The 25438-nt window shown below is 41.7% G+C and overlaps 1 protein-coding gene across 1 annotated transcript; it reads right to left on the bottom strand.

Moving 5' to 3' along the window:
* Positions 1-15104: 15104 nt before the first annotated feature.
* Positions 15105-25359, bottom strand: LOC111951070 (protein cornichon homolog 2). Its single transcript, XM_023969060.2, has 7 exons — positions 24524-25359; positions 23417-24042; positions 20760-20828; positions 20333-20380; positions 17455-17567; positions 17228-17371; positions 15105-17038 (listed from the first exon to the last, which is right to left on the bottom strand). The coding sequence occupies exons 2-7, from the start codon at positions 23465-23467 to the stop codon at positions 17011-17013; spliced, it is 453 nt and encodes a 150-aa protein (XP_023824828.1). The 5' UTR covers positions 23468-24042; positions 24524-25359; the 3' UTR covers positions 15105-17010.
* Between the last annotated feature and the right edge of the window lie 79 nt (positions 25360-25438).

The raw sequence follows: 25438 nt of genomic DNA, 5'->3' as shown, positions 1-25438 counted from the left end.
AGTACAATGCTGTGATCAGCCAGTCTGCACTGGAGTTCAGCACACTTGAGGTTACCCCCGGATTGTTGGGAGGCAAGTAATCAATAATTAAATCTAGTCCTTAATTGAAACAATAACCAAATGGTCACCCCACCTCTATTTTGGTTCAAAGCTGGGGGATGTGCCTGGAGAAATGTAACCACTCTCAAATTCATTGACAGCTATGGACGCAAGGACTGATTATCTACAGTATGATATAAAAATGATAGTTTTAACCATGTTTTGAGGCTATACAGTGTTTATTTACAAACATTGGAATAAAAAAAAGCTTACATTTTGGGTACTGATGGGGTAGGAGTTGAACTATGCTCATGAAGCACTGCAACCTGATCTCAGAGCATTTCGTATTATTCTGTACTTAAATCCAACACTCCATTTAGTATGTTATGTGTTCATTTGTGGATGTTCATCACCCGTTTTGTATGATTTATTTTTTATTTAATCTTTATTTAACTAGGCAAGTCAGTTAAGAACAAATTATTATTTACAATGACAGCCTACCGGTGTTAACTGCCTTGTTCAGGGGCAGAACGACAGATTTTTACCTTGTCAGCTCGAGGATTTGATCCAGCTACCTTTCGGTTACTGGCCCAATACTCTAACCACTTGGCTACCGACGTACGAATTATAAATCTTATTATATGTTACGAATTTGCAAAACGTATTATATGATACAAATTCTAGCTAGATGGCTAACGTTAGCTAGGCTATGGGTTAGTGTTAAGTTTAGTAGTTAGGTTAAAGGGTTTGGCGACCCATCCACCTCGACAAACCACCCTACTTTCGTTTTTGCCTTTAGTAACCATCGATCTTATGTAACCATACTAAATGTAATATATCATACTAATTTGAATGTCCCAGATTTATATTTACTATGTTACATCTAGTCTGAGACCAGGCTGGGCGTTTTATAAGTTATATTTTTCCAGAATCAATGGGTATATGTCATTCATTTAAAAGTTACCCAAAATGATGTAGCAACTAAGAATCTAGCTTTAAACATTCTAGAACATTACCGTAAATATGTGAAATTATTCAGGTCTGAGCCATTTATTTGTGTACCATTATTTCAAGAGATTATTTGGAGGGGCTTACTTTGATTCATCTTTTCCATTTCCTTTTCCTATCCCAGTCCAAGCTCCTTGACCAGAGCATGGAATGTCAGGGGACATACTCCCAAGGTGGGCTTTTGTGTTTAATAGAAATTAAATTAACTACTAAAATGAATGTGGCATATTCAACATGATTTGCACTTCTGGCAAGTTTGCTTTGAAGACGCCACACTTCTGACCCTTTGTTTGTAACCATTCTCACAGGTGGACAAGCAGGAGAAGAATTAAGACTGGTAGGCTAAAACAAAGATCCAATATAACGGGCGCTTTGTGAATGTGGTACCAAAATTAAGCAAGGAGGGACCAAACGCCAACTCATCAAACTATTTCCCCCAAAGCCTGTCTGCTGTGTCTCACCAGTCGAACATTGACATGACCATTCACACTGTGTGAGCAATGGACTTGAACCAAGTTCTGACATTTGGAATTACATTTGGAATTGGGCTGATATTCACTGTGATTAAATTCAATAAAACTCAGTGAGGACAGAAAGTGTACTCTGCACCAATTTGATGGTTCTATTACATTGGGAAAATAGCGCAGTTGTATGACAGGATGTCCTTCTGATCGTGGTTAAGAACCAGTGATGAAATGGACTCTGGCATGAACACAAGGTAGTTCAAATGCACATTCTCAATTTATTTCATGTATTGGACAACGTTTACAAGTCACACTGACAGATGATATGAGAACAGTCTTTGGCCTTATCTCATCCAGTATGCCCTGATCACTCTTATCTGCCAAAGTGATCTTGGATATGACCATGGTTCCATATCCAACAGGGAGGATGGATTATACTTCAGCAGCTTTAAAAAACATATCTGACAGTAGGGCATCATCACATCTCCCTGTGTGATTTCCCCACTGGATCAGATATGACAACATTTCCCCAAGCAGCCAAACCTGAAACAAAAATATTGAGTTATGACTGCACCTCCAACACAAAGGCCATGTTCTTACTCTTAATACTCTCTGTCATGTCTCAAGCTCTGAAAGATAGTCATGTAGGATAGCCATGCTTCACCTGTGCAGTTGTGGTGGATCAGGTATTACTACTACAACACAGGAAAGACAAATACGTTTAGAAATACTGACAGTATTTTGCAGCAGGTACTCACTTGCTGCAAACGCGAATTGTGCAACATTTCCCATAGAGGTTGTCCCACCTTGGCGCATCACCTTTCGGGCAGCTAGGAACACATACAGTGGCTTGCGAAAGTATTCTACCCCCTTAGCATTTTTCCTATTTTGTTGCCTTACAACCTGAAATTAAAATGTWTTTTTTCGGGGGTTTGTATCATTTGATTTACACAACATGCCTACCACTTTGAAGATGCAAAATATTTTTTATTGTGAAACAAACAAGAAATAAGACAAAAAAACAGAAAACTTCAGTGTGCATAGCTATTCATCCCCCCAAAGTCAATACTTTGTAGAGCCACCCTTTGTAGCAATTACAGCTGCAAGTCTCTTGTGGTATGTCTCTATAAGCTTGGCACATCTAGCCACTGGGATTTTTGTCCATTCTTCAAGGCAATGCTGCTCCAGCTCCTTCAAGTTGGATGGGTTCCGCTGGTGTACAGCAATCTTTAAGTCATACCACAGATTCTTAATTGGATTGATGTGGCCATTCCAAGACATTTAAATGTTTCCCCTTAAACAATTTGAGTGTTGCTTTAGCAGTATGCTTGGGGTTATTGTCCTGCTGGAAGGTGAACCTCCGTCCCAGTCTCAAATCTCTGGAAGACTAAAACAAGTTTCCCTCAAGAATTTCCCTGTATTTAGCGCCATCCATCATTCCTTCAATTCTGACCAGTTTCCCAGTCCCTGCCGATGAAAAACATCCCCACAGCATGATGCTGCCACCACCATGCTTCACTGTGGGCATGGAGTTCTCAGGGTGATGAGAGGTGTTGGGTTTGCGCCAGACATAGCGTTTTCCTTGATGGCCAAAAAACTCAATTTTAGTCTCATCTGACCAGAGTATCTTCTTCCATATGTTTGGGGAGTCTCCCACATGCCTTTTGGTAAACACAAAACATGTTTGCTTATTTTTTTCTGGCCACTCCGAGCCCAGCTCTGTGGAGTGTACGGTTTAAAGTGGTCCTATGGACAGATACTCCAATCTCCGCTGTGGAGCTTTGCAGCTCCTTCAGGGTTATCTTTGGTCTCTTTGTTGCCTCTCTGATGAATGCCCTCCTTGCCTGGTCTGTGAGTTTTGGTGGGCGGCCCTCTCTTGGCAGGTTTGTTGTGGTGCCATATTCTTCCCATTTTTTAGTAATGGATTTAATGGTGCTCCGTGGAATGTTCAAAGTTTTGGATATTTTTTTATAACTCAACCCTGATCTGTACTTCTCCACAACTTTGTCCCTAACCTGTTTGGAGAGCTCCTTGGTCTTCATAGTGCCGCTTGCTTGGTGATACCCCTTGCTTAGTGGTGTTGCAGACTCTGGGGCCTTTCAGAACAGGTGTATATATACTGAGATCATGTGACACTTAGATTGCACACAGGTGGACTTTATTTAACGAATTGTGTGACTTCTGAAGGTAATTGGTTGCACCAGATCTTATTTAGGGTCTTCATAGCAAAGGTGGTGAATACATATGCACGCACCACTTTTCCGTTTTAGAATTTTTTGAAACAAGTTCTTTTTTTTCATTTCACTTCACCAATTTCTACTATTTTGTGTATGTCAATTACATGAAATCCAAATAAAAATCAATTTAAACTACAGGTTGTGTCACGAACGTCGTCAGGGTGGAAATGACCAGACCAAGGTGCAGCGTGGTGAGCGTACATTTCTCTTTATTACGAATGTCGCCAACAAAACAAGAAACAACAACAACAACAACAACAACAACAACAACAACAACAACAACACGAACGTGAAGCTGACTCGGGCTATACAGGCCACTAACACAGACAACTACCCACAACTAAGGTGGAAAAACAAGCTGCCTAAGTATGATTCCCAATCAGAGACAACGATAGACAGCTGTCCCTGATTGAGAACCATACCCGGCCAAAACATAGAAACAGAAAACATAGAAATAAAGAAACTAGAATGCCCACCCTAGTCACACCCTGGCCTAACCAAAATAGAGAATTAAAGCCTCTCTATGGCCAGGGCGTGACAGGTTGTAATGCACAAAATAGGAAAAACGCCAAGGGGGATGAATACTTTTGCAAGGCACTGTATCCAGCTACTAACAGCAAACCTCCACCCGTGAGTATCTGACAACTCCAGCAGCTCCCAAACATTTGACCCGCAGCCGGTGATACTGGGCCCGGTGGTGCGGATACTGGCTCTGGTGTTGACGTTGCCAAAGTCTATGGACATATCGTTATGCTAGCTTGCTTGATGTGATGATTACTACCAAGCAGCTAACTTGACAAATAACTATAACTGCTCTTTCCTAAAACTTACATTATACCTGCGACAGTTATAGATCCCATTATTCCACGGGCACTGCATGTGTTGTGCTTAAAGATTCAACTGCTGCAACCTCTTGGTTTCGACTAGATCACACAGCCACAAAATAGTTTATATYGTAAAAATGTGTCATTTGTTTAACCCTCCTGTTGTGTTCGTATCATGTTAATTCATTCCGTGTTCCTGGTCCAAAATGCCCGCCCCATTATTGCTGATTTATAAATCCATAATAATGCATATATTATCACCTAATGTTGTGTTAGATCTTTTTATCAACTTAAGTTATCATGAACATTACAAGTTTTAAACTTCTTTTTGATATTTAAGGCCTGTAGGCCTCATTGACCTGACCTCAAACAACTCGTTTTTGAGTTTAGAAAAAGCATAATGTATGGATTATTTAGACTATAACAAATACTCAGATGAAACATATTGTGCTATTTATCACAGACTACTTTGTGTCAAAGTTTAACAAGGACTCTCTCCTCCTCACCAGTGTCATGATCAAAGATATGACCAAGAGCCTCACATACAGTATATTKTTTGGTCATTGTGCCGCCACAGAATGAATTGTGAGCAAGGCCTCAACGAGAAAAGTGTTTATATACACTGCTCAAAAAAATAAAGGGAACACTTAAACAACACAATGTAACTCCAAGTCAATCACACTTCTGTGAAATCAAACTGTCCACTTAGGAAGCAACACTGATTGACAATAAATTTCACATGCTGTTGTGCAAATGGAATAGACAACAGGTGGAAATTATAGGCAATTAGCAAGACACCCCCAATAAAGGAGTGGTTCTGCAGGTGGTGACCACAGACCACTTCTCTTCCTATGCTTCCTGGCTGATGTTTGTTCACTTTGAATGCTGGCGGTGCTTTCACTCTAGTGGTAGCATGAGACGGAGTCTACAACCCACACAAGTGGCTCAGGTAGTGCAGCTCATCCAGGATGGCACATCAATGCGAGCTGTGGCAAGAAGGTTTGCTGTGTCTGTCAGCGTATGTCCAGAGCATGGAGGCGCTACCAGAGACAGGCCAGTACATCAGGAGACGTGGAGGAGGGCGTAGGAGGGCAACAACCAGCAGCAGGACCGCTACCTCCGCCTTTGTGCAAGGAGGAGCAGGAGGAGCACTGCCAGAGCCCTGCAAAATGACCTCCAGCAGGCCACAAATGTGCATGTGGTCTGCTCTAACGGTCAGAAACAGACTCCATGAGGGTGGTATGAGGGCCCGACGTCCACAGGTGGGGGTTGTGCTTACAGCTCAAACACCGTGCAGGACGTTTGGCATTTGCCAGAGAACACCAAGATTTGCAAATTCGCCACTGGCGCCCTGTGCTCTTCACAGATGAAAGCAGGTTCACACTGAGCACATGTGACAGACGTGACAGAGATCTGGAGACGCCGTGGGGAACGTTCTGCTGCCTGCAACATCCTCCAGCATGACCGGTTTGCGGGGTCAGTCATGTGTGGGGTGGCATTTCTTTGGGGGCCGCACAGCCCTCATGTGCTCGCCAGAGGTAGCCTGACTGCCATTAGTACCGAGATGAGATCCTCAGACCCCTTGTGAGACCATATGCTGGTGCGGTTGGCCCTGGGTTCCTCCTAATGCAAGACAATGCTAGACCTCATAGTGGCTGGAGGTGTCAGCAGTTCCTGCAAGAGGAAGGCATTGATGCTATGGACTGGCCCGCCCGTTCCCCAGACCTGAATCCAATTGAGCATCATCGGGACATCATGTCTCGCTCCATCCACCAACGCCACGTTGCACCACAGACTGTCCAGGAGTTGGTGAATGCTTTAGTCCAGGTCTGGGAGGAGATCCCTCAGGAGACCATCCCCACCTCATCAGGAGCATGCCAGGCGTTTGAGGGAGGTCATACAGGCACGTGGAGGCCACACACACTACTGAGCCTCATTTTGACTGTTTTAAGGACATTACATCAAAGTTGGATCAGCCTGTAGTGTGGTTTCCACTTTAATTTTGAGTGTGACTCCAAATCCAGACCTCCATGGGTTGAAAAATTTGATTTCCATTGATCATTTTTGTGTTGATTTTGTTGTCAGCACATTCAACTATGTAAAGAAAAAAGTATTTAATAAGAATATTTAATTCATTCAGATCTAGGATGTGTTATTTTAGTGTTCCCTTTATTTTTTTGAGCAGTGTATTATTGAAACAATGTGGCGATTGTTTGTGAGAATGCCGACAGGTGTGGTTCCCGTGGGGGAAAGATTATATTGGGGAAAGGTTCATGTGGGGGTTGCAATGGAAGCCAAGAACGGGAGTGAGGTGTGTGTGTGTGTGTGTGTGCTCAAACACACATGCATGTGCAGGTCTGGGAGAGGAAGTGTGTCCATCTGATGAATGGGAATGTGCCTGAACTCAATTTTATACACTAATTGTAGTCTCACTCATTCATTTATAATGACCTGTCATTTTTGACCAGGAACACCACAGGTGTACAAAAGTTAAATAAAACACCCAAAATGTTATGAAAATCATCAAAATGTATGTTGTGTGTTCAGATGCCCAGTGTGGACAAAGTCATAGAACCTTATGACAATCAGATTAAATGAACTACAGTTTTCAGAGAGAAAATKTGGAAATCGGTCCAATTCGACCGGAACACAGCAGGAGGGTTAATAGGCGGGGTTTATGACTTTGTGGCTGTGGTAAATAGTGACGACCAAACCTCTTCGACCAGAGTTTTGAAACGTTTCTCAAACCGGAAATGGATGCAACCGGTAAAACGGACCCATTTTTCTTCAAGTTTTATGGCGAACTACACACCAAAAATTTGTACGGGGGTGAAACATTTTAAAAAGAAAAAGTCACTTCCAAAAGGGGTCATTGTCCTGTTGAAAAACAAATGATAGTCCCACTAAAAGCAAACCAGATGGGAGGTGTATCGCTGCAGAATGCTGTGGTAGCCATGCTGGTTAAGTGTGTCTTGAATTCTAAATAAATCACTGACAGTGTCACCAGCAAACACCCACACGCCATCACACCTCCTCATCCATGCTTCACAGTGGGAACCACACATGCGGTGATCATCGGTTCACCCACTTTGCGTCTCACAAAGACACACGGCGGCTGGAACTGCAATGAAATTCTGTCCTTTGGTCTGATGTGTCAAATTTGAGATTTTTGGTTCCAACCGCAGTGTCTTTTTGAGATGCAGAGTAGGTGAACGGATGATCTCCGCATGTGTGGTTCCCACCGTGAAGCACGGGAAGAGGAGGTGTGGGGGTGCTTTGCTGGTGAGACTGTCAGTGATTTATTTAGAATTCAAGGCACACTTAACCAGCATGGATACCACAAGATTCTGCAGCAGTAGGCCATCCCATCTGGTTTGCGCACAGTGGGGCTATCATTTGTTTTTCAACAGGACAATGACRCAACACACCTCCAGGCTGTGTAAAGGCTATTTGACCAAGAAGGAGAGTGATGGAGTGCTGCATCAGATGACCGGCCTACACAATTACCCGACCTCAACCCAATTGAGAGGGTTTGGGATGAGCTGGCCCGCAGAGTGAAGGAAAAGCAGCCAACAAGTGCTCAGAATATGTGGATAACTCAGAATAACTCTTTCAAGACTGTTGGAAAAGCATTCTAGGTGAAGCTTGTTGAGTGAATGCCAAAAGTGTGCAAAACTGTCATCAAGGCAAAGGCTGGCTATTTTTGCTGAATCTAAAATTGAAAAAATATTTTGATTTGTTTAACACTTTTTTTGCTTACTACATGATTCCATATGTGTTTCTGTCATAGTTTTGATGTCTTCACTATTGTTCTACACTTTAGAAAATAGCAAAAATAAAGAAAAATCCTTGAATGATTAGGCGTTTCCAAACGTTTTACTGATCAATTTTATGTTATTTTAATGAATAAAAAATGTGTTTTTCTTTCAAAAACAAGGACATTTCTAAGTGACCCTAACCTTTTGAACGGTAGTGTGTATATATATATGAGAAATGCCATGTTGGCCGTGGTACAATATAGTAGTAGCTGAAAAACGACATTGTTTTCCAAGTATAACATTTTTTGAAAGCTGCGAACATGGCAACCCTGAATCTACCTTTCCTTGTGCAGCTTTTTTTAGGTGAGTAATGTGACGTCAAAGCAAGTTTTTCTATTTTAATTCCAAAAGTGGACCATATTTATATTAATGTTATTTTAACTTCAATTTAATACTGTGTATTATTACGATTAACACTGATTTGTCGATGCGTATTAGAAACCACGTACTATGCGCTTAATTGTGCAGTTTTTACCACCAGGTGTCAGTCAAGTAGCGTCTTCATTGTCATATACTATTGTTCTAGTTCACTATTTCTATAGAAAATCTCCTGTGTACATTTGGCAGAAGTGTGTTGTGTGTGTGTGTGTGTGTGTGTTGTGTGTGTGTGTGTGTGTGTGTGTGTGTGTGTGTGTGTGTGTGTGTGTGGTGTGTGTGTGTGTGTGGTGTTGGTGTGTGTGTGGTGTGTGTGTGTCTGTGAGAGAGAGAGTCACAGTGTGTGGGTGTGTATTAATGTTGATTCTGTAAGTGCTGATAATATGTATTCATCAGTGTCAGGTAGAGTGCAAAGAGAGAGCATTGTCAGGGTTGAGTGCCAGCTAATTATATAGTGGAACTCAGTCCTACTGTGATATTATGCACCAAAATAGGCACCTAACTCTGCTAGAATGGATGACTAAAATGGACACCTAACTCTGCAAGAGTGGATGACATTGGGCAATTGTAAAACCAGAGACCACCCGGAAACATTTTTAGTTAGCTACTGTTTGAAGGTGGTTCACTGATAATACACTTTGTCTTATATGTGTAAATTGTGTATAAAATCTAAGATATCTGATGTCTTACAGATCTGCTTTTCCTTGATTGAGTAAAATATAAATACATTTTTATTAAAAATATATTTTGCTGTAAATGATGAGGCCATGTGCTTCAGTGCTTTCTAAGATAATTAAATTAAACAAATGTATGTCTCAAGACAGTTTTCTAGACCCAGTCCTTTTTACTTTGTCGTTCTTTTCCTAAATATTTGTTAGCCCTAGGCATAACACTCTGACCTTTAAGAATTATCCCACTGTCCACAAATGTCAATTCAACGTCTATTCGATGTTGGTTCAACGTAATTTCATTTTAATGATGTGGAAACGACGTAGATTCAACCGGTGTGCCCAGTGGGACGTGTAACACAACAGCACATCCCATTTTCCCCTCTTTCTTTCTCCCCCCTTTCCTTTCTCCTTGATAGCTCAGTCAATAACGACACTTCTATCCACCCCTAGCCCCACCCTGTCCTATCCTCCATCCGTTTCCTTTCAGATTGCAACAGTAACGCTTGCAGATGCCCGTTCCCGTTGCCATGACACCGTGTTTCCCGAAGGTGCTATGTGCTTCAGCGTGAACATCCATGTGTACATTCTTTGTTTGCTTGGGGCTTAAATCCCGTACCACTCTGTTTGCATGGTTAATTTTGTTCTAGTACATTTTTGTCAGAAAGTGTTATAGTATTCTTGAATATTAATCATCATGTGTTTGTGCATCACTCAAAAAATAGAATCTGTAGCATTCTTCACACCAACATGTGGTCCCTATTCCCCAGCTGTTTCAGTGTTATATTTCACAGCTTGACACAGCAGCAAAAAGATGAGACTAAGAGCGAGGGAAGACATGTCTTTAGTTGTTTTCAACTATGTTTGTCATGATTTGCGACACATACAACATGTTCATTTATGGATCTGGGCTCTCTTCAGAATGCATTTTAGGGTGCAAGTTGGCCATCAAAACAAAGCAGGTGTGTGTGTTTGAGAGAGAGAGCAATAGAGTGAGAGAGAAATAGAGAGAGAGAGTAACCTTGGAGAGAGAGAAGGGGGGAGGGTATACATTGTTCATTCGGTTATACCTTTATTGACATATTAGTGTGCATGTGCCTTTTACTGTGAGATTTAGTAGAAAATAAGCTCCAGTGTAGAAGTCTTGCTTCTTCAACTGTATGTTGCAGATTTGGCTGCAGATTGGGGAAATCTATTTGTGAGTTAGCCATAGCCTTACCGCTGCCCAAAAAAAGGATGATACGCAGATGTTATGCATAGGCTGCGTTTCTTATTCAGAGAGCCAGGCTTGTCTCCAGCCATATGGACTCACTGGGAACATACTACATGACATACGTACATATTCAGTTTACTGAGTCTTGTATCCACCAGTTCAGTCCATTCATCTCACMCATGCATGCTCGTAGATTGCATGCAGTCTAAATATAGGCTGTCACGTCATGACAGATCCTCAACTGACACAACCCAAATGGACAGTATTTAATACTCTCGTTTGTCTTTGCAGTCCATGCCCAGTTGTTTAATAATCCCATCCAGACTCCCCTGTCTCGCTCACCCAGCTATCTCCACATCACCCTCTTTTTTCCTAATCCCCAGTATTTCATCACTCTATCCATTTCCCCATCTCTCCTTCCCTTCCAGCTAAGGTATTTTCTTATTTCTGGCCAGGTATAATTATCTGAAATCTTCTCTAATGTATAATTCATATCTCTCTCCAATGCCCCTCCCTGCTCTCTGACTCTTTACCTTAGCTCGTGGAAATGACTTCCAAATATAGGTGATGGGTTCACTTCTAGAAACCCAAGAATTTTGTAAAGTATTAATTAGCCTCTTTGTCAACTATACATCAGTGGGCGTTACATACCACCAATTACTTGCACTATTCCCTGCATGCGTGGACACACTATGTCTGAGTCCTAACATTGCCTGATGTCTTGCTTACACTTTATAAGGAGGCGAGTACAGTATAGGCACCAAGTAGACATCCTAGTGCATAAACGAACAGAGTATTTTTTATTTGTTCAAGATATTATTGTGTGTGTGTGTGTGTGTGTGTGTGTGTGTGTGTGTGTGTGTGTGTGCGTGCATGCATGTGCATATGCCAATCACGTACTTTATGTTTCAAACATATTTATTGTAACCAGTTTCCATGGAAACATCTCCCTGGAGGCAGAGAGAAGGGAGAGAGTGCAGTGACAGAGTTGAGAAAATTATTATTGCAGAGGGGGCAAAAAAGGAAGAGCCACAGAATGAATTAAAGATGTGGTATTAGTATCTGAGAAGGGGGGGTGCATTTATGTGAATCCTTACGTACACATGTGTTGTGTATATAATACGACTTGTGTGTGTGATGTAGAGAGATGTTTTGCTGTGTGTCTGAGTTTAATAAGGATACGATTTGATAATCTATTTGCTATATTGTGTATATACCTCTACTTCTACCATTCCATTTAAGTGTTCTATGTGTTTCCATAGTGAATTTATTCTCCAAGCTTTAGCACACGCTTAGCAGAGTTTTGAGTAAGAGCTATAGAGTGAGGAAAAGATAGTTTCCTACTGACTCACCCTAACTCAATTTGGTTGCCATGGTGACACCGGAGAATGAGATTCACTCTATGTCAGGTTGTCTGTCTCTACCGCTMCAACTCTCCCTCACCCACTCTGCCCCCAGCCCCTCCAACCCCCATAATTAACACACTCACTTCCTCCATCATACTGGCTCTTTTGTAGATGTACAATCCTGAGCTGTTGTATATTGTATTCTTCTCATGGTGTGTGCCCTGCACTCTATGTTTCCTCCAGTCCATAGCAGATGGAATTTCTTGGGATAGAGACATAACAAAGGTATGGCCTTCAGAATTCAAACCTGTGTAACCTTTAACTACACACAACGTATTGGCTGCTTCCGCTGCACTATACTTTCCCTTCTTCCAATTTTCTCTTGATCACCTGTTACTTACAGCTGAGACAAAATCAAACATTGAATTTCCATCACTTGCATTTTTAACTATGCACACCCAGTGCACCACTACCGGATCACCGAATCAAATTATTAACAAATATACAGTACCAGTCAAAAGTTTGGACACACCTACTCATTCAAAGGTTTTTCTTCATTTTTACTATTGAGATTCTTCAAAGTAGCCACCTTTTGCCTTGATGACAGCTTTGCGCACTCTTGGCATTCTCTCAACCAGATTCATGAGGTAGTCACCTGGAATGCATTTCAATTAACAGGTGTGCCTTGTTAAAAGTTCATTTGTGGAATTTCTTTCCTCCTTCTTCTCAATCAGTTGTGTTGTGACAAGGTAGGGGTGGTATGCAGAAGATARCCCTATTTGGTAAAAGACCAAGTCCATATTATGGCAAGAACAGCTCAAATAAGCAAAGAGAAACGACARTCCATCATTACTTTGAGACATGAAGTGACCAAAAAAGTGTTTAACAAATCAAAATATATTTGAGATTCTTCAAAGTAGCCACCCTTTGCCTTGATGACAGCTTAGCACACTCTTGGCATTCTCTCAACCAGCTTCATCTGGAATGCTTTCCCAACAGTCTTGAAGATGTCCCACATATGCTGAGCACTTGTTGGCTGCTTTTCCTTCACTCTGCGGTCCAACTCATYCCAAACCATCTCAATTGGGTTGAGGTCGGGTGATTGTGGAGGACAGGTCATCTGATGCAGCACTCCATCACTCTCCTTCTTGGTCAAATAGCCCTTACACAGCCTGGAGGTGTGTTGRGTCATTGTCCTGTTGAAAAACAAATGATTGTCCCACTRWGCGCAAACCAGATGGGATGGCATATCACTGCAAAATGCTGTGGTAGCCATGCTGGTTAAGTGTGCCTTGAATTCTAAATAAATCACTGACAGTCTCACCAGCAAAGCACCTCCATACCACCACACCTCCTCCTCCATGCTTCACAGTGAGAACTACACATGCAGAAATCATCCGTTCACCTACTCTGTGTCTCACAAAGATATGCCGGTTGGAACCAAAAATCTAAAATGTGGACTCATCAGATCAAAGGACAGATTTCCACCGGTCTAATGTCCATTACTCGTGTTTCTTGGCCCAAGCAAGTCTCTTCTTATTATTGGTGTCCTTTTAGTAGTGGTTTCTTTGCAGAAATTTGACCATGAAGGCACTACAGAGGGTAGTGCGTACGGCCCAGTACATCACTGGGGCTAAGCTGCCTGCCATCCAGGACCTCTACACCAGGCGGTGTCAGGAAGGCCATAAAAATTGTCAAAGACCCCAGCCACCCCAGTCATARACTGTTCTCTCTACTACCGCATGGCAAGCGGTACCGGAGTGCCAAGTCTAGGACAAAAAGGCTTCTCAACAGTTTTTACCCCCAAGCCATAAGACTCCTGAACAGGTAATCACATGGCTACCCGGACTATTTGCATTGTGTGTCCCCCCCAACCSCTCTTTCTACACTGCTGCTACTCTCTGTTTATCATATATGCATAGTCACTTTAACTATACATTMATGTACATACTACCWCAATTAGGCCGACCAACCAGTGSTCCCGCACATTGGCTAACTGGGCTATCTGCATTGTGTCCCGCCACCCACCACCCACCACCCCCTCTTTTACGCTACTGCTACTCTCTGTTCATCATATTTGCATAGTCACTTTAACCATATCTACATGTACATACTACATCAATCAGCCTGACTAACCGGTGTCTGTATGTAGCCTCACTACTTTTATAGCCTCGCTACTGTTTTCTAGCCTGTCTTTTTACTGTTGTTTTATTTCTTTACTTACCTATTGTTCACCTAATACCTTTTAGGCACTATTGGTTAGAGCCAGTAAGTAATCATTTCACTGTAAGGTCTACACCTGTTGTATTCGGAGCACGTGACAAATAAACTTTGATTTGATTTGATGAAGGCCTGATTCACRCAGTCTCCTCTGAACAGTTGATGTTGAGATGTGTCTGTTACTTAAACTCTGTGAAGCAGTTATTTGGGCTGCAATTTCTGAGGCTGGTAACTCTAATGAACTTATCCTCTGCAGCAGAGGTAACTCTGGGTCATCCTTTCCTGTGGTGGGTCCTCATGAGAGCCAGTTTCATCATAGCGCTTGATGGTTTTTGCGACTGCACTTGAAGAAACTTTCAAAGTTCTTGAAACTTTCAGTATTGACTGACCTTCATGTCGCAAAGTCATGATGGACTGTCGTTTCTCTTTTCTTATTCGAGCTGTTCTTGCCATAATATGGACTTGGTCTTTTACCAAATAGGGCTATCTTCTGTATACCACCCCTACCTTGTCACAAGACAACTGATTAGCTCAAATGCATTAAGAAGGAAAGAAATTCCACAAATTAACTTTTAACAATGCACACCTGTTAATTGAAATGCATTCCTGGTGACTACCTCATGAAGCTGGTTGAGAGAATACCAAGAGTGTGCAAAACTGTCATCAAGGCAAAAGGTGGCTATTTTGAAGAATCTCAAATATAAAATCTATTTTGATTTGTATAACACTGTTTTGGTTACTACATGATTAAATGTGTTATTTCATAGTTTTGATGTCTTCACTATTATTCCACAATGTAGAAAATAGTCAAAATAAAAACCCTTGAATGAGTAGGTGTGTCCAAACTTTTGACTGGTACTGTATATAGTAACATAATAGTTGTACCACATAATATTGCAACACATTGCTATTTTATTAGAATATGTGAATTGCTGTTTGTGTACTGTATATCATATTGTATTATAATGAATACAAACTAGCACACCAACAAATATAGCATACAGTGATGAGAGATGTGTAAAAGACAGTATCAAATAGTTATTCTTCAATATACTGTATATTAATTCATTCATTCTGATAAATTGCATTATGACATTCATTAATGGTCAACCTAGCTATATTTCCTCTCCTTTGTGACCCCCCGTTTTGTGCTTTAGCGATTGTCTGTGATTTACTCACATTGTTGTCAGGGTTGAAGTCCTGTTTTGGAGGGAACTGTCATGATGAACAGAACACACTGTATGTCTTGGCACAAGAAACCTAGCTGAACAACATTGACACATTACTCAAATGTGAGTGGCTCCACTATAATGCAGGGCGCTGTTTTCAGATGCCAACATGAAACCTATCGGACTTGTTGTAAACAATTAATTACTACAATTATGGTCAGTTTATGGTTAACACATGATCACACAGTATTTTTCAAGTTCCAGTATTACCCATTTCTCTAATGATTTTAAAATCACACAGTGTGATCATTATCAATGAGCTACACACAGAGCTATGGTTACATGATGATGAGGGCAGCACCAGCTAAGTCACGGCTTTGAAATGAACCAAGAGTCAAGTGTCTGCCAACATTCACTSTAACACTTGAGTGAGAACAGTTATGTAAGTCCAACCATAGTGTTCTATGTGAGACGGTTTACTGCGCTTGACATAGTCATCACAGCAAACCGATCTATCAACGTCATCTTCAGCAGCCTTGTCTGCTACTTGTGTCACACAGTATTATTCCACAGAGGAAATACGATCCCATGTACAGTCATCTCTCCTAGGCTATGAGCACATTGCTGTTGTTGTGAATTTAAAATGGCTTTTCTTGAATGAGGTTTCCATGATCTAGAATCATGGAGCGCAGAGCTCTTTGGAAAGTCTAGGTGAAATCAGCCCTTCCTGCCTAGAACAAAACAGACAAACACAGAATACTTAAACACCCAAGTACCAAGTCACCCAAAGCCAAAACATCCCCTTCAATCCTGAATAATTATGTGTTGGAATGCCTGTTTTCCCTGGGTGGGGACTGGGGTCTGGRAGATAGTGCCTTGACTGGGATGGACCTAGACTCAAACACTGCTCCAGGGTGTCCACGATCCTTTACAGAAGCTTATGCCCATCGCATGTAATTTATGAGTTCATACATTTTATATTTGTGAATAACACAATTACTATCACTCTGGTTTGAAATAGTAGCAGTGAATGGTGTATTTATCTGATGAAACAACWTTTCCTATCCTCAGAAAATGATCTACCACAACTACTGAATTATCGAAATACCAAATCGGTAGAAGAACTAAATACGTTTTGTGCATTTTGTATTTTCTTTTCTAAAATGGTTTATTGGAATGGAAGGATATGAATCTGCAACATCTACGTTAGGATTTAGGCAACACAAAGTTTATAAATTCACAGTTGAGTGACTATCACTAAGAATAGCAGAGGYGACCTGCAGGCCCTAAGAAGTGATGTGGTCAGATCAAGGCAACACGTATACTAGTTGAGATGTGTTCTCGCTTTCCCTTCTTTATTTCATTCCTCCTCCTTTGTGGCTCTTCCATGTCTGCTCCTCTTCTAGATGGATTGCAGTCTTGAGCTCAACAACGTCTCTTTGCCTTATTTCCTCACAATGTCCTCCAAGGTTCGTCCCTCCATCCAAAGATTTGAGGAGAGCAAATCATGGTCTGTGATGATGGCGTAATGGGTGGTGAGAAAGAGGGGTGAGTGACATCACCCGGTCTTGGTCCTGCTCGTTCTCTTTTTCTGTCTTTCAATCTCCTCTTGGTCTTCTATTCTGTGTTTTAGAAACTCACCAAGGCATAGACCATACTGTCAARGACAGAGAGAGAGGCAGAAAAGAGAACAGGAGGACACCAGTGTTAATGTGACATTGCCAAGCAATAACAACTGACAGCGGTTATTGTGCAGCAAGAAGAGGAGGCTCCCATTCATACAGATCAACGTTCACCAATGAACCGGCTGGACTGATGAGAGATGGCTTTATTAATAGGACCTCACCTGTACAGGTAGTAGAAGAAGGAGAGCAGGTAGAAGCCCAGCTTACACCAAGACTCCTTCTGACAGTAGTTCAGGATGTCAGCATTCATCACACTGACAGGATCATACATGACCTCTGACCCATCTGCTGGCCGATGGAAAAACCTGACGAGAGAGAGAGCGTTCTTACAACAGATACAACTAAAAAGCCTTGAGATAGAATGCTGGAAGTTGGTTGTGTTGTGTACCTCCAAAGATGGTAGAAGAGCAGGGGGATGTTTAGGCCCAGGGTGACCCACTCTCCAGCACACATGAACATCAGGCAGAACAGCCCATGGATGGAGTATTCTGGCACCACCAGCTAGGAATAATACAGACCGTTAGGGTGCACATGGCCACACAAATGCAAACTCTGTCATTATCATAAACACTTCACGACAAAATGCTTTGAAAAAGCTGCAATTTTCATATGAATGAGAGTGATAGAGTTTAGTTATGATTTTCTTAAAAGAATGCAGGCCTGCAGGCCTGCAGACCTCCAGGTGTTCCCTCCTTCAATCTCCCCTCATTGGCTCTATAGCTTGCCCATTAACACTGACAGAGGAAATGAGGGTGGGGTGGCAGTATGGAAAGCCAGTTAATTATAGTRTGTGTGCAACCTGGTCTCAGAGCATTTCGTATTATTCTGTATGTAAATCTGAGACACTACCTTTACTATGATATGTTACGTTTCGTATGGTATGTATTCATTTGTGGATTTCCATCACCCATTTCGTRCAGTACGTTACGAATTTGCAAAATGTATGATATGTTACTAATTCTAGCTAGGTGGCTAAGTGGCTAACATTAGCTAGCTGGCTAATGTTAGCTAGGCTAGGTGTTAGGGTTAAGGTTAAGGTTGGGAGTTAGGTTAAAGGGTTAAGGCTAGGGGATGGGTTAGCTAAAAAGGTTATGRTTATGCTTAGGTGAAGGGTTAGATAAAATGCTAAGTAATTGCAAAGTAGCTCAAAAGTATTAAGTAGTTAAAGTTGCTAAATCGGTGGAATGATATCAAATACATGTGTTTGATGCCATTCCATTCGCTCTGTTCCAGCTATTATTATGAGCCGTGTTCCCCTCAGCAGCCTCAACTGCCGTGATGAGATTCGAACTCGCAATCTTTGGGTTGCTAGACATTCGGGTTCCCTAGTGCTAGACGTTTGCGTTATATGTTCACGTTACAAGTTCCCATCTGTCTTATGTAACCATACCTAATGGTGTATGAGTCTTTTTCAATATTTCCTCTTGGTTGCACTGCTTCCAGCCCCAGGTTGAGATTTGGAGGGCTGGTCTTTATGTTAGATCTTTTATCCAATCATATTCAGCCATCATGTGTTGCCAGGGTCTAAAATCTGCCCTCAGGCCTTCAGAATCAACAGTGCGGGCGCTTGTAGCTTATAGTGAATGGAAATGAAAATTTAGTGTCAACAATCAGCTTTAGAGTTGGCTATTGTACGCCTGTAGCTGGCTCCAGTGTTACACAGGAGCCAGCTAGCAGGCGTAGTGCGTGCACATCTTTTGATTGGATTACCAATATTGAGAGGCAGGTCCTATGGGCAGGTCTATGCAGATCTAGGAAACTGAATTTGATAAACAATTAATTCGCGTACTACTAAGCTGTTTTTTCAACCCACAATGGCGGAAGGAGGAGAAGATATCGATTTGGTCGAGGATATAATTATAACGCCATTCTCAAGACGAACTTTTCAAGAAAAGTTAGACATGTAAGGAGAGGTCGCCCGATGCCACAAAGCCTGTCACAGGCGGGAAAGCCACTTTCAAAGTTTCAACTACGAGCGCTGTCAATGGCTCACAGGCTCCGAGAAGCACTGCAAACTGTACTGCTGGGAATGCCTATTATTTGCAAGTGATCGATTTGGTGTTTGGAGCCACACTGGCTTTGCAAACTTGAGTTGTCTAACCAAGGCAGCAACGAGACGCCAAAGTACGGCTGGGCACTTACAAGCAATTGTGCTTTTGAAAACTTTTGGGGACACCGGAGTGGATCTACAGCTCAAAAAACAAGCGCGCAGKGCAACGGAGCTGCACAATGAAAAGGTGAAGGGAAATATTGAAAAGACTCWTTGATTGTGTCATGTTTTTGGGTAAACACTGTTTACCCAAAAATGTCAATTTGTCAATTTCAAGGTGACGCAACGCCTGGTTATACTGCGTTTCTGTCTAAATGTATAGTGTCTAGAGCCATGGCATCATAATGATGGTAATAAGAGGTGGATTAATTCGGGTGGGACTGTGTAGTACCTCACTGAAGGCCCAGGCCCCAGGCCCACGGCACGCCACTGCTTTTACTTCACTACATTCCTGAAGAAAATATTGTACTTTTTACTTMATACATTTTCCYTGAAAACCAAAAGTTACATTTTGAATGCTTAGCAGGACAGGAWAATTGTCAAATTCAAGCACATATCAAGAAACACRTGGTCATCCCTACTGCCTCTGGCCTGGTGGACTCACTAAACACAAATGCGTATTTTGTAAATAATGTCTGAGTGTGGGAGTGTGCCCCTGGCTGTCCATACATTTTAAAAACAAGAAAATGGTGCCATCTGCTTTGCTTAATATACGGAATTTTAAATGATTTATACTTAAGTATATTTTAGCAATTACATTTACTTTTGATACTTAAGTATATTTAAAACAAAATACTTTTAGACATTTACTGAAGTAGTATTTTACCAGCTGACTTTTACTTGAGCRACTTTCTATTGAGGTATCTATACTTTCTCAAGTATGACAATTGGGTACTTTTCCATCACTTACCATACCAAACACAACATATCATACTAATTTGAGTGTCCCGGATTTACATTATTATGTTACATCTAGTCTATGAGACCAGGCTGGTGTGTGGTGTGTGTGTGTGATTGTTGTGAGTTTGAGAGAGTGAGCGAGATTGAGGTGGGCTACAGGAAGGAGGGGAGATGTGAATCAATCGATCTCAGTCCTCAAAATAGATACATATATATTTTTTCAAGGTTCTCTGTCACTCTCATCCTCCACTCCACCACTAGGTGAGCTGTGTGTGTGTGTGTGTGTGTGTGTATACGTGGGCTGGGAGCCACTCACCTTCCTCAGCAAGTTGCAGATTCTTTCAATATTCAGAATTCTTTCCCTCTGAAAAGTGAACAGAGAGAAAGGAGAGTCAGATATCTAGCTAATAGTTTTGCCAAACACCCTCACAAAAGTAATAATCACATTTCCCTACTGTTGGCTCTGTTTGAGAATGTTCTTGTGTACAGTATAGCAAGAATATACTTGGCAAAATAGAAGGTACGTTACATTGAGTAAATGCTTTAGATCAAAAATGATTAAAAAAACAATCAAAATAAACAAAAATGTTCTATTTGAATAAGTGTCCATGGTCCATGTGTGCCTGTCTGTCTACGGTGCTCTGCTCTTCACAGCTGAGTGGAAGTGACTGTAGGTGGACACGGACAGAACTGGGTCACACTTCACAGAACTCCAATCCCTCTCATAAGCCATGGGGCCTTACCGCTCTGGTAGGGTTGCTCTGATCGATTGGGTTCTTGAAGTCTGTGCGCAGCTCGTCAAACGCAATAATCTAAAAAGACATGTACAGTGTATATGGGTAAACTTTCTGCCATTGGATATATCTAAATGTGTTCTTTCACTGTGTTATTCTCATTCAATCCAATCACATACCTTTTAGCTTATTTTTTTTCTCAATATTTCTTATCATCTTCAGTTTTCCATCCCCATACCTCCAATCATCCTTTTGCACCTTTCGCATACTCTGACTCTCTCTTTCTCGCTCTCTGAGATCTCCATCTAAGCATCCCTTTCCACCTCTCAACATTCTTCTCTCCCTGTGACATCCATCTTTCCCTTTCAGAGACCAATCTCCATCTCCACATCTGTCTTTTACTCTCAACAATACCTTTATCGATCTATGTCACCCCCCCTTCTCTGTTTCATGCTCTTCTCTGTTGTAAACAGATGCAGTTTCCATGGTGATCCGATGATCCCTTAGCGGGCACCATGGTTACTATAAAAGTGAACAAGCCGTGTCATTGGTTGAGAGCCACACAGAGATGGGGGGGGGGGAGGGGTGGAAACAAATATTTAATTTGATAAGCATTCTCAATAACATGGTTTGTTGCTGACACATACACACACTCTCTCTCCCCTTTTCACCTTCTCTTCACACACACACACACACACAGACAGACAGACAGACAGACAGACAGACAGACAGACAGACAGACAGACAGACAGACAGACAGACAGACAGACAGACAGACAGACAGACAGACAGACAGACAGACAGACAGACAGACAGACAGATCTTTCCCTCCCCCATCTCTCTCACACAAACACAGGGACTCCCAACATTGACTGACTCATATGTAGTGCATTCTCACCCACTAGTCAATTCATTAGTCAATACTTTAGTTATTTCAAGCCAGTCTTTTGTATTGATCTGATAATGCTGTGTTGAATTTCAAATGAACAATGTCTCCGTCTAGGGAGGTAGGCAAACCTAGTCCTGGAGAGACGCAGGCACTTCATGTTTGTTTTATTTAACCAACCTGGAAAACCAGGTGTGTTGAATTTAGGCAATCACTGAACTGATCAGTTAGCTCAGTTGGTCAGGTGTGGTGCCTAGTTGGAACAAAATCCTGTAGTACCTGCGGCTCTCCAGGTACAGGGTTGCCTATCCCTGCCCTAGACAGAAGGCTACAGCTGAGATAGATGAGCTCTGGCTATTGTGCAGTCTGTGTCTGATTCTTTAGACATGTAGAATACTGATTGTGCAGAGGTCTCCAGTGACGCCTGTACAAATTCCATTAATCATTCTGCAGTCAGTAAGCTGGTACACAAATATACAGGTAACTGCCAAAATAAAGGAAACACTTGAGTTAATTAGGGATACAAAGTATAGTGAAAACAGGTGCTTCCACACAGGTGTGGTTCCTGCTTTCTTTTTAAATGCCCGGTGTATAAAGATGCCCAATTKCCCATTATTTTGGATACCATGGCTAGAAAAAGAGATCTCAGTGACTTTAAAAGAGGGGACTCACAGGAACGTGTGTGTGTGTGTGTGTGTGTGTGTGTGTGTGTGTGTGTGTCCAGATCTCAACTCAATTGGACACTTATGAGAGATTCTGGAGCGGAGCCTGAGACAGCGTTTTCCACCACCATCAACACAAAATTATGGAATTTCTTGTGGAAGAATGGTGTTGCATCCTTCCAGTAGTGTTCTAGAATCTATGACAAGGCGCATTGAAGCTGTTCTGGTGGCCCAATGCTCTACTGAGACACTTTATGACTAGCTTTGACTATTTTATTTTATATTTGTTTATTTATTTAACCTTTTATTTAACTAGTCAAGCCAGTTAAGAATTTTTTTAAATTAACAATGACTGCCTGTCCCGGCCAAACCCAGACAACGCTGGGCCAATTGTGCACCGCCCTATGGTACTCCCAATCATGGCCAGTTGTGATACAGCCAGGAATGGAACCAGGGTCTGTAGTGACTCCTCTAGCACTGAGGTGTAGTGCCTTAGACCGCTGCGCCACTCGCGGAGACTAGCTCATATTAATAAATAGACTTCCGGTTTGGGGTGTCACACACACACACACACACACACACACACACACACACACACACACACACACACCACACACACACACACACACACACACACACACACACACACACACACACACACACACCACACACACACACACACAGTACTGATATAAATAACAAAAATAATGAGTCACAATGGCACATGGACACACATTCACACCAACCAATGGCTACGCTACACTTATTGTATTGTCTCATTCTACTATTAGTCATCACCTGGAATTATATATATTTCTTAGAGTATTTCACCTTGGTTACAGACCAACCAATTCTTTATTTAAGGTATGAGTCACAATGCACACAAGAGAATGTTGCCGAACCACCATCCCCCAGTTTAAAAACATGGTTTAGGTGAGAATCACCATCACCCAGTCTAAAAACATGGTTTAGGTGAGAATCACCATCACCCAGTCTAAAAACATGGTTTAGGTGAGAATCACCAWCACCCAGTCTAAAAACATGCTTTAGGTGAGAATCACGATCACCCAGAGTCTAAAAACATGGTTTAGGTGAGTGTGTGTGTGAGCTCAACTCACCTGCCAGATGACGAAGAAGATGAGTGCAGCACACAGCACTAAGGTGAGCATGTAGCAGAAGGCCGCGAAGGTGAACGCCGTGGCTGCACCAGCCAGCCTGACGATGAGATGGGTCGAGAGAGGGGGAACTTTCCCCTCCTCTCTCTATTGCGCACTATCCCTCCTTTCTCTCAGGAGGTTATTGTCTGTTCTTCCTCTCTCCCTACCCCTGACTCTCTGACTGCCCGCCCTCTAAAGTTGTATTGAGAGCCCTTATTGTCCAAGTGAGGAGCAGAAGTTCTGGAAGAAAKAAATCCTACTCCGCTCTCCAGTCTGCTGTGGTCTTTCTATTTCAGCTTATCTAGGTTACACAGTTGGTCCTTCTTCTTGAGTTCCTCTTCCCTTTTCATGTGTCTGTGCAAAGGCTTTTCACACATAGACTTTGTAAAGCGGTCGACAGGCACATTTGTTCAGGGAGAACAGCTACAGTTGAGCAATGCTCTCTCCTCTGGTCCCAGCCTCCTCTGATTCTGACAGACAGGGATTTTTGTGCACTTAACGTGTCTGTCCCCACTCCCTTTTATAATGTCCACTTTGCCACTGAAGATGGCACATATTTCAAGAACAATGTAACTGTTATTAAACATCTGTAATAGGAAAAATGGTGGTAAATGGTATTAGATATTATTCAAAAGAGATGTTTTTTATTCTATTCTGATATTTCAAGCGATGACTGTTTATACTTTTAGAGTCATATAATAATTTTCCACTCATGTAAAGAGGAAGGATTTWGCTTTTCATCCAATAACAGCAATTCATACATGTACAATTAAACAAATATTCGTACAATGATAGCTATTAGTGATAATTTATAATAACAAAATGAGCAAAGATTATTAGCTTACAATCAAATGATCACTTTAACAATAACAGCTTGAAATGATTTGATAAATGGTGTTGTAATGTGTAGAGTAGAATATAAACAAACTGAAATACGATATCATTGTTAGGCACTCCATGCTGAAGTCTAGAAGAAATAAAGACTGATGAATGATGTATCAGGATAAATATCATCTGTGATGATAACAATGGATATTTCGATTGATCTTAATATTGATCAGAGTGTACCTGTGTCTGGGGGTAGATGCGTCTGTCACTGAATATCCCACTTCTTCCTCTCCACACTTTGTCTCTGTCAATATGGGTTGACACCATGTCAGAATTTTCTGTCTTGCCTTTCTCTATCCATCTCAGTCGCGTCATGAGATTTCTTCACGCATATGCTTTCCAGTGCTCACTTGCAGGGTGAAAAAACTACATTTAGAGAATCAACAATGTCAGATGTTATTAAGACGTTTTTTGTTATTTTGGTACGATTATTTTTCTCAAGAAAGGAAAAACATCTCCACAGCCCTTGAAGTCGAAGTTAATTCATTATTTCTCTCGTCCCCCCCCTCCTCTTTTGCTTCTCTCTCTCCAAAACTCCCCCTTATGCTTTCTCTTTTCTTCCTCTAAAAAAAGAATGGAACGATTTTGAAGAAAGAATCTCCCTCATCTTCTGTTCTCCTCAGTTTCTTCTTCTTCTCTTTCTGAYTGTCTGATATAAAGAAATGTTTGTATCTCCCTAGAATATAATGGCCAAGTTCATTCAACAGTCTCTCTCTCTCTAGGTCCCTCTCTCCCTGGCTTTTATCTGTTGCCGTATTCCCTTGTTCCCCAGATATGGACGAGGGGGCAGGGAAAGCTTTGAATCTTTTTTTGTCAGCTTCCCTTGTTTGTCTCTATCTATCCCTCCCTCTGCTCCCTTTCTCGCTCGCTCTCCCTTTGTCTCCTCTCTCTCTCTCTCTTTCTCGCTCGCTCTCTCTTTATGTCTCCTTCTCTCTCTTCATCTCTTGCTCTCTCTCACTCTCACTCCTTCTTCCCCTTTGTCATGACACTGGTGTCCTATTCTTCAGTCATTTTGAGAAAGATGAAAAGGCTTTCACTCTTTTCTTGTAATTATGGGATTATTTCTGTTACTTTCTTTCCCTCCCTTCTCTGTTC

This window comes from Salvelinus sp. IW2-2015, linkage group LG23, assembly GCF_002910315.2.
Source record: "Salvelinus sp. IW2-2015 linkage group LG23, ASM291031v2, whole genome shotgun sequence".
In the NCBI taxonomy this organism is placed as follows: domain Eukaryota; kingdom Metazoa; phylum Chordata; class Actinopteri; order Salmoniformes; family Salmonidae; genus Salvelinus; species Salvelinus sp. IW2-2015.
This window is presented reverse-complemented; position numbering and strand designations above follow the sequence as displayed.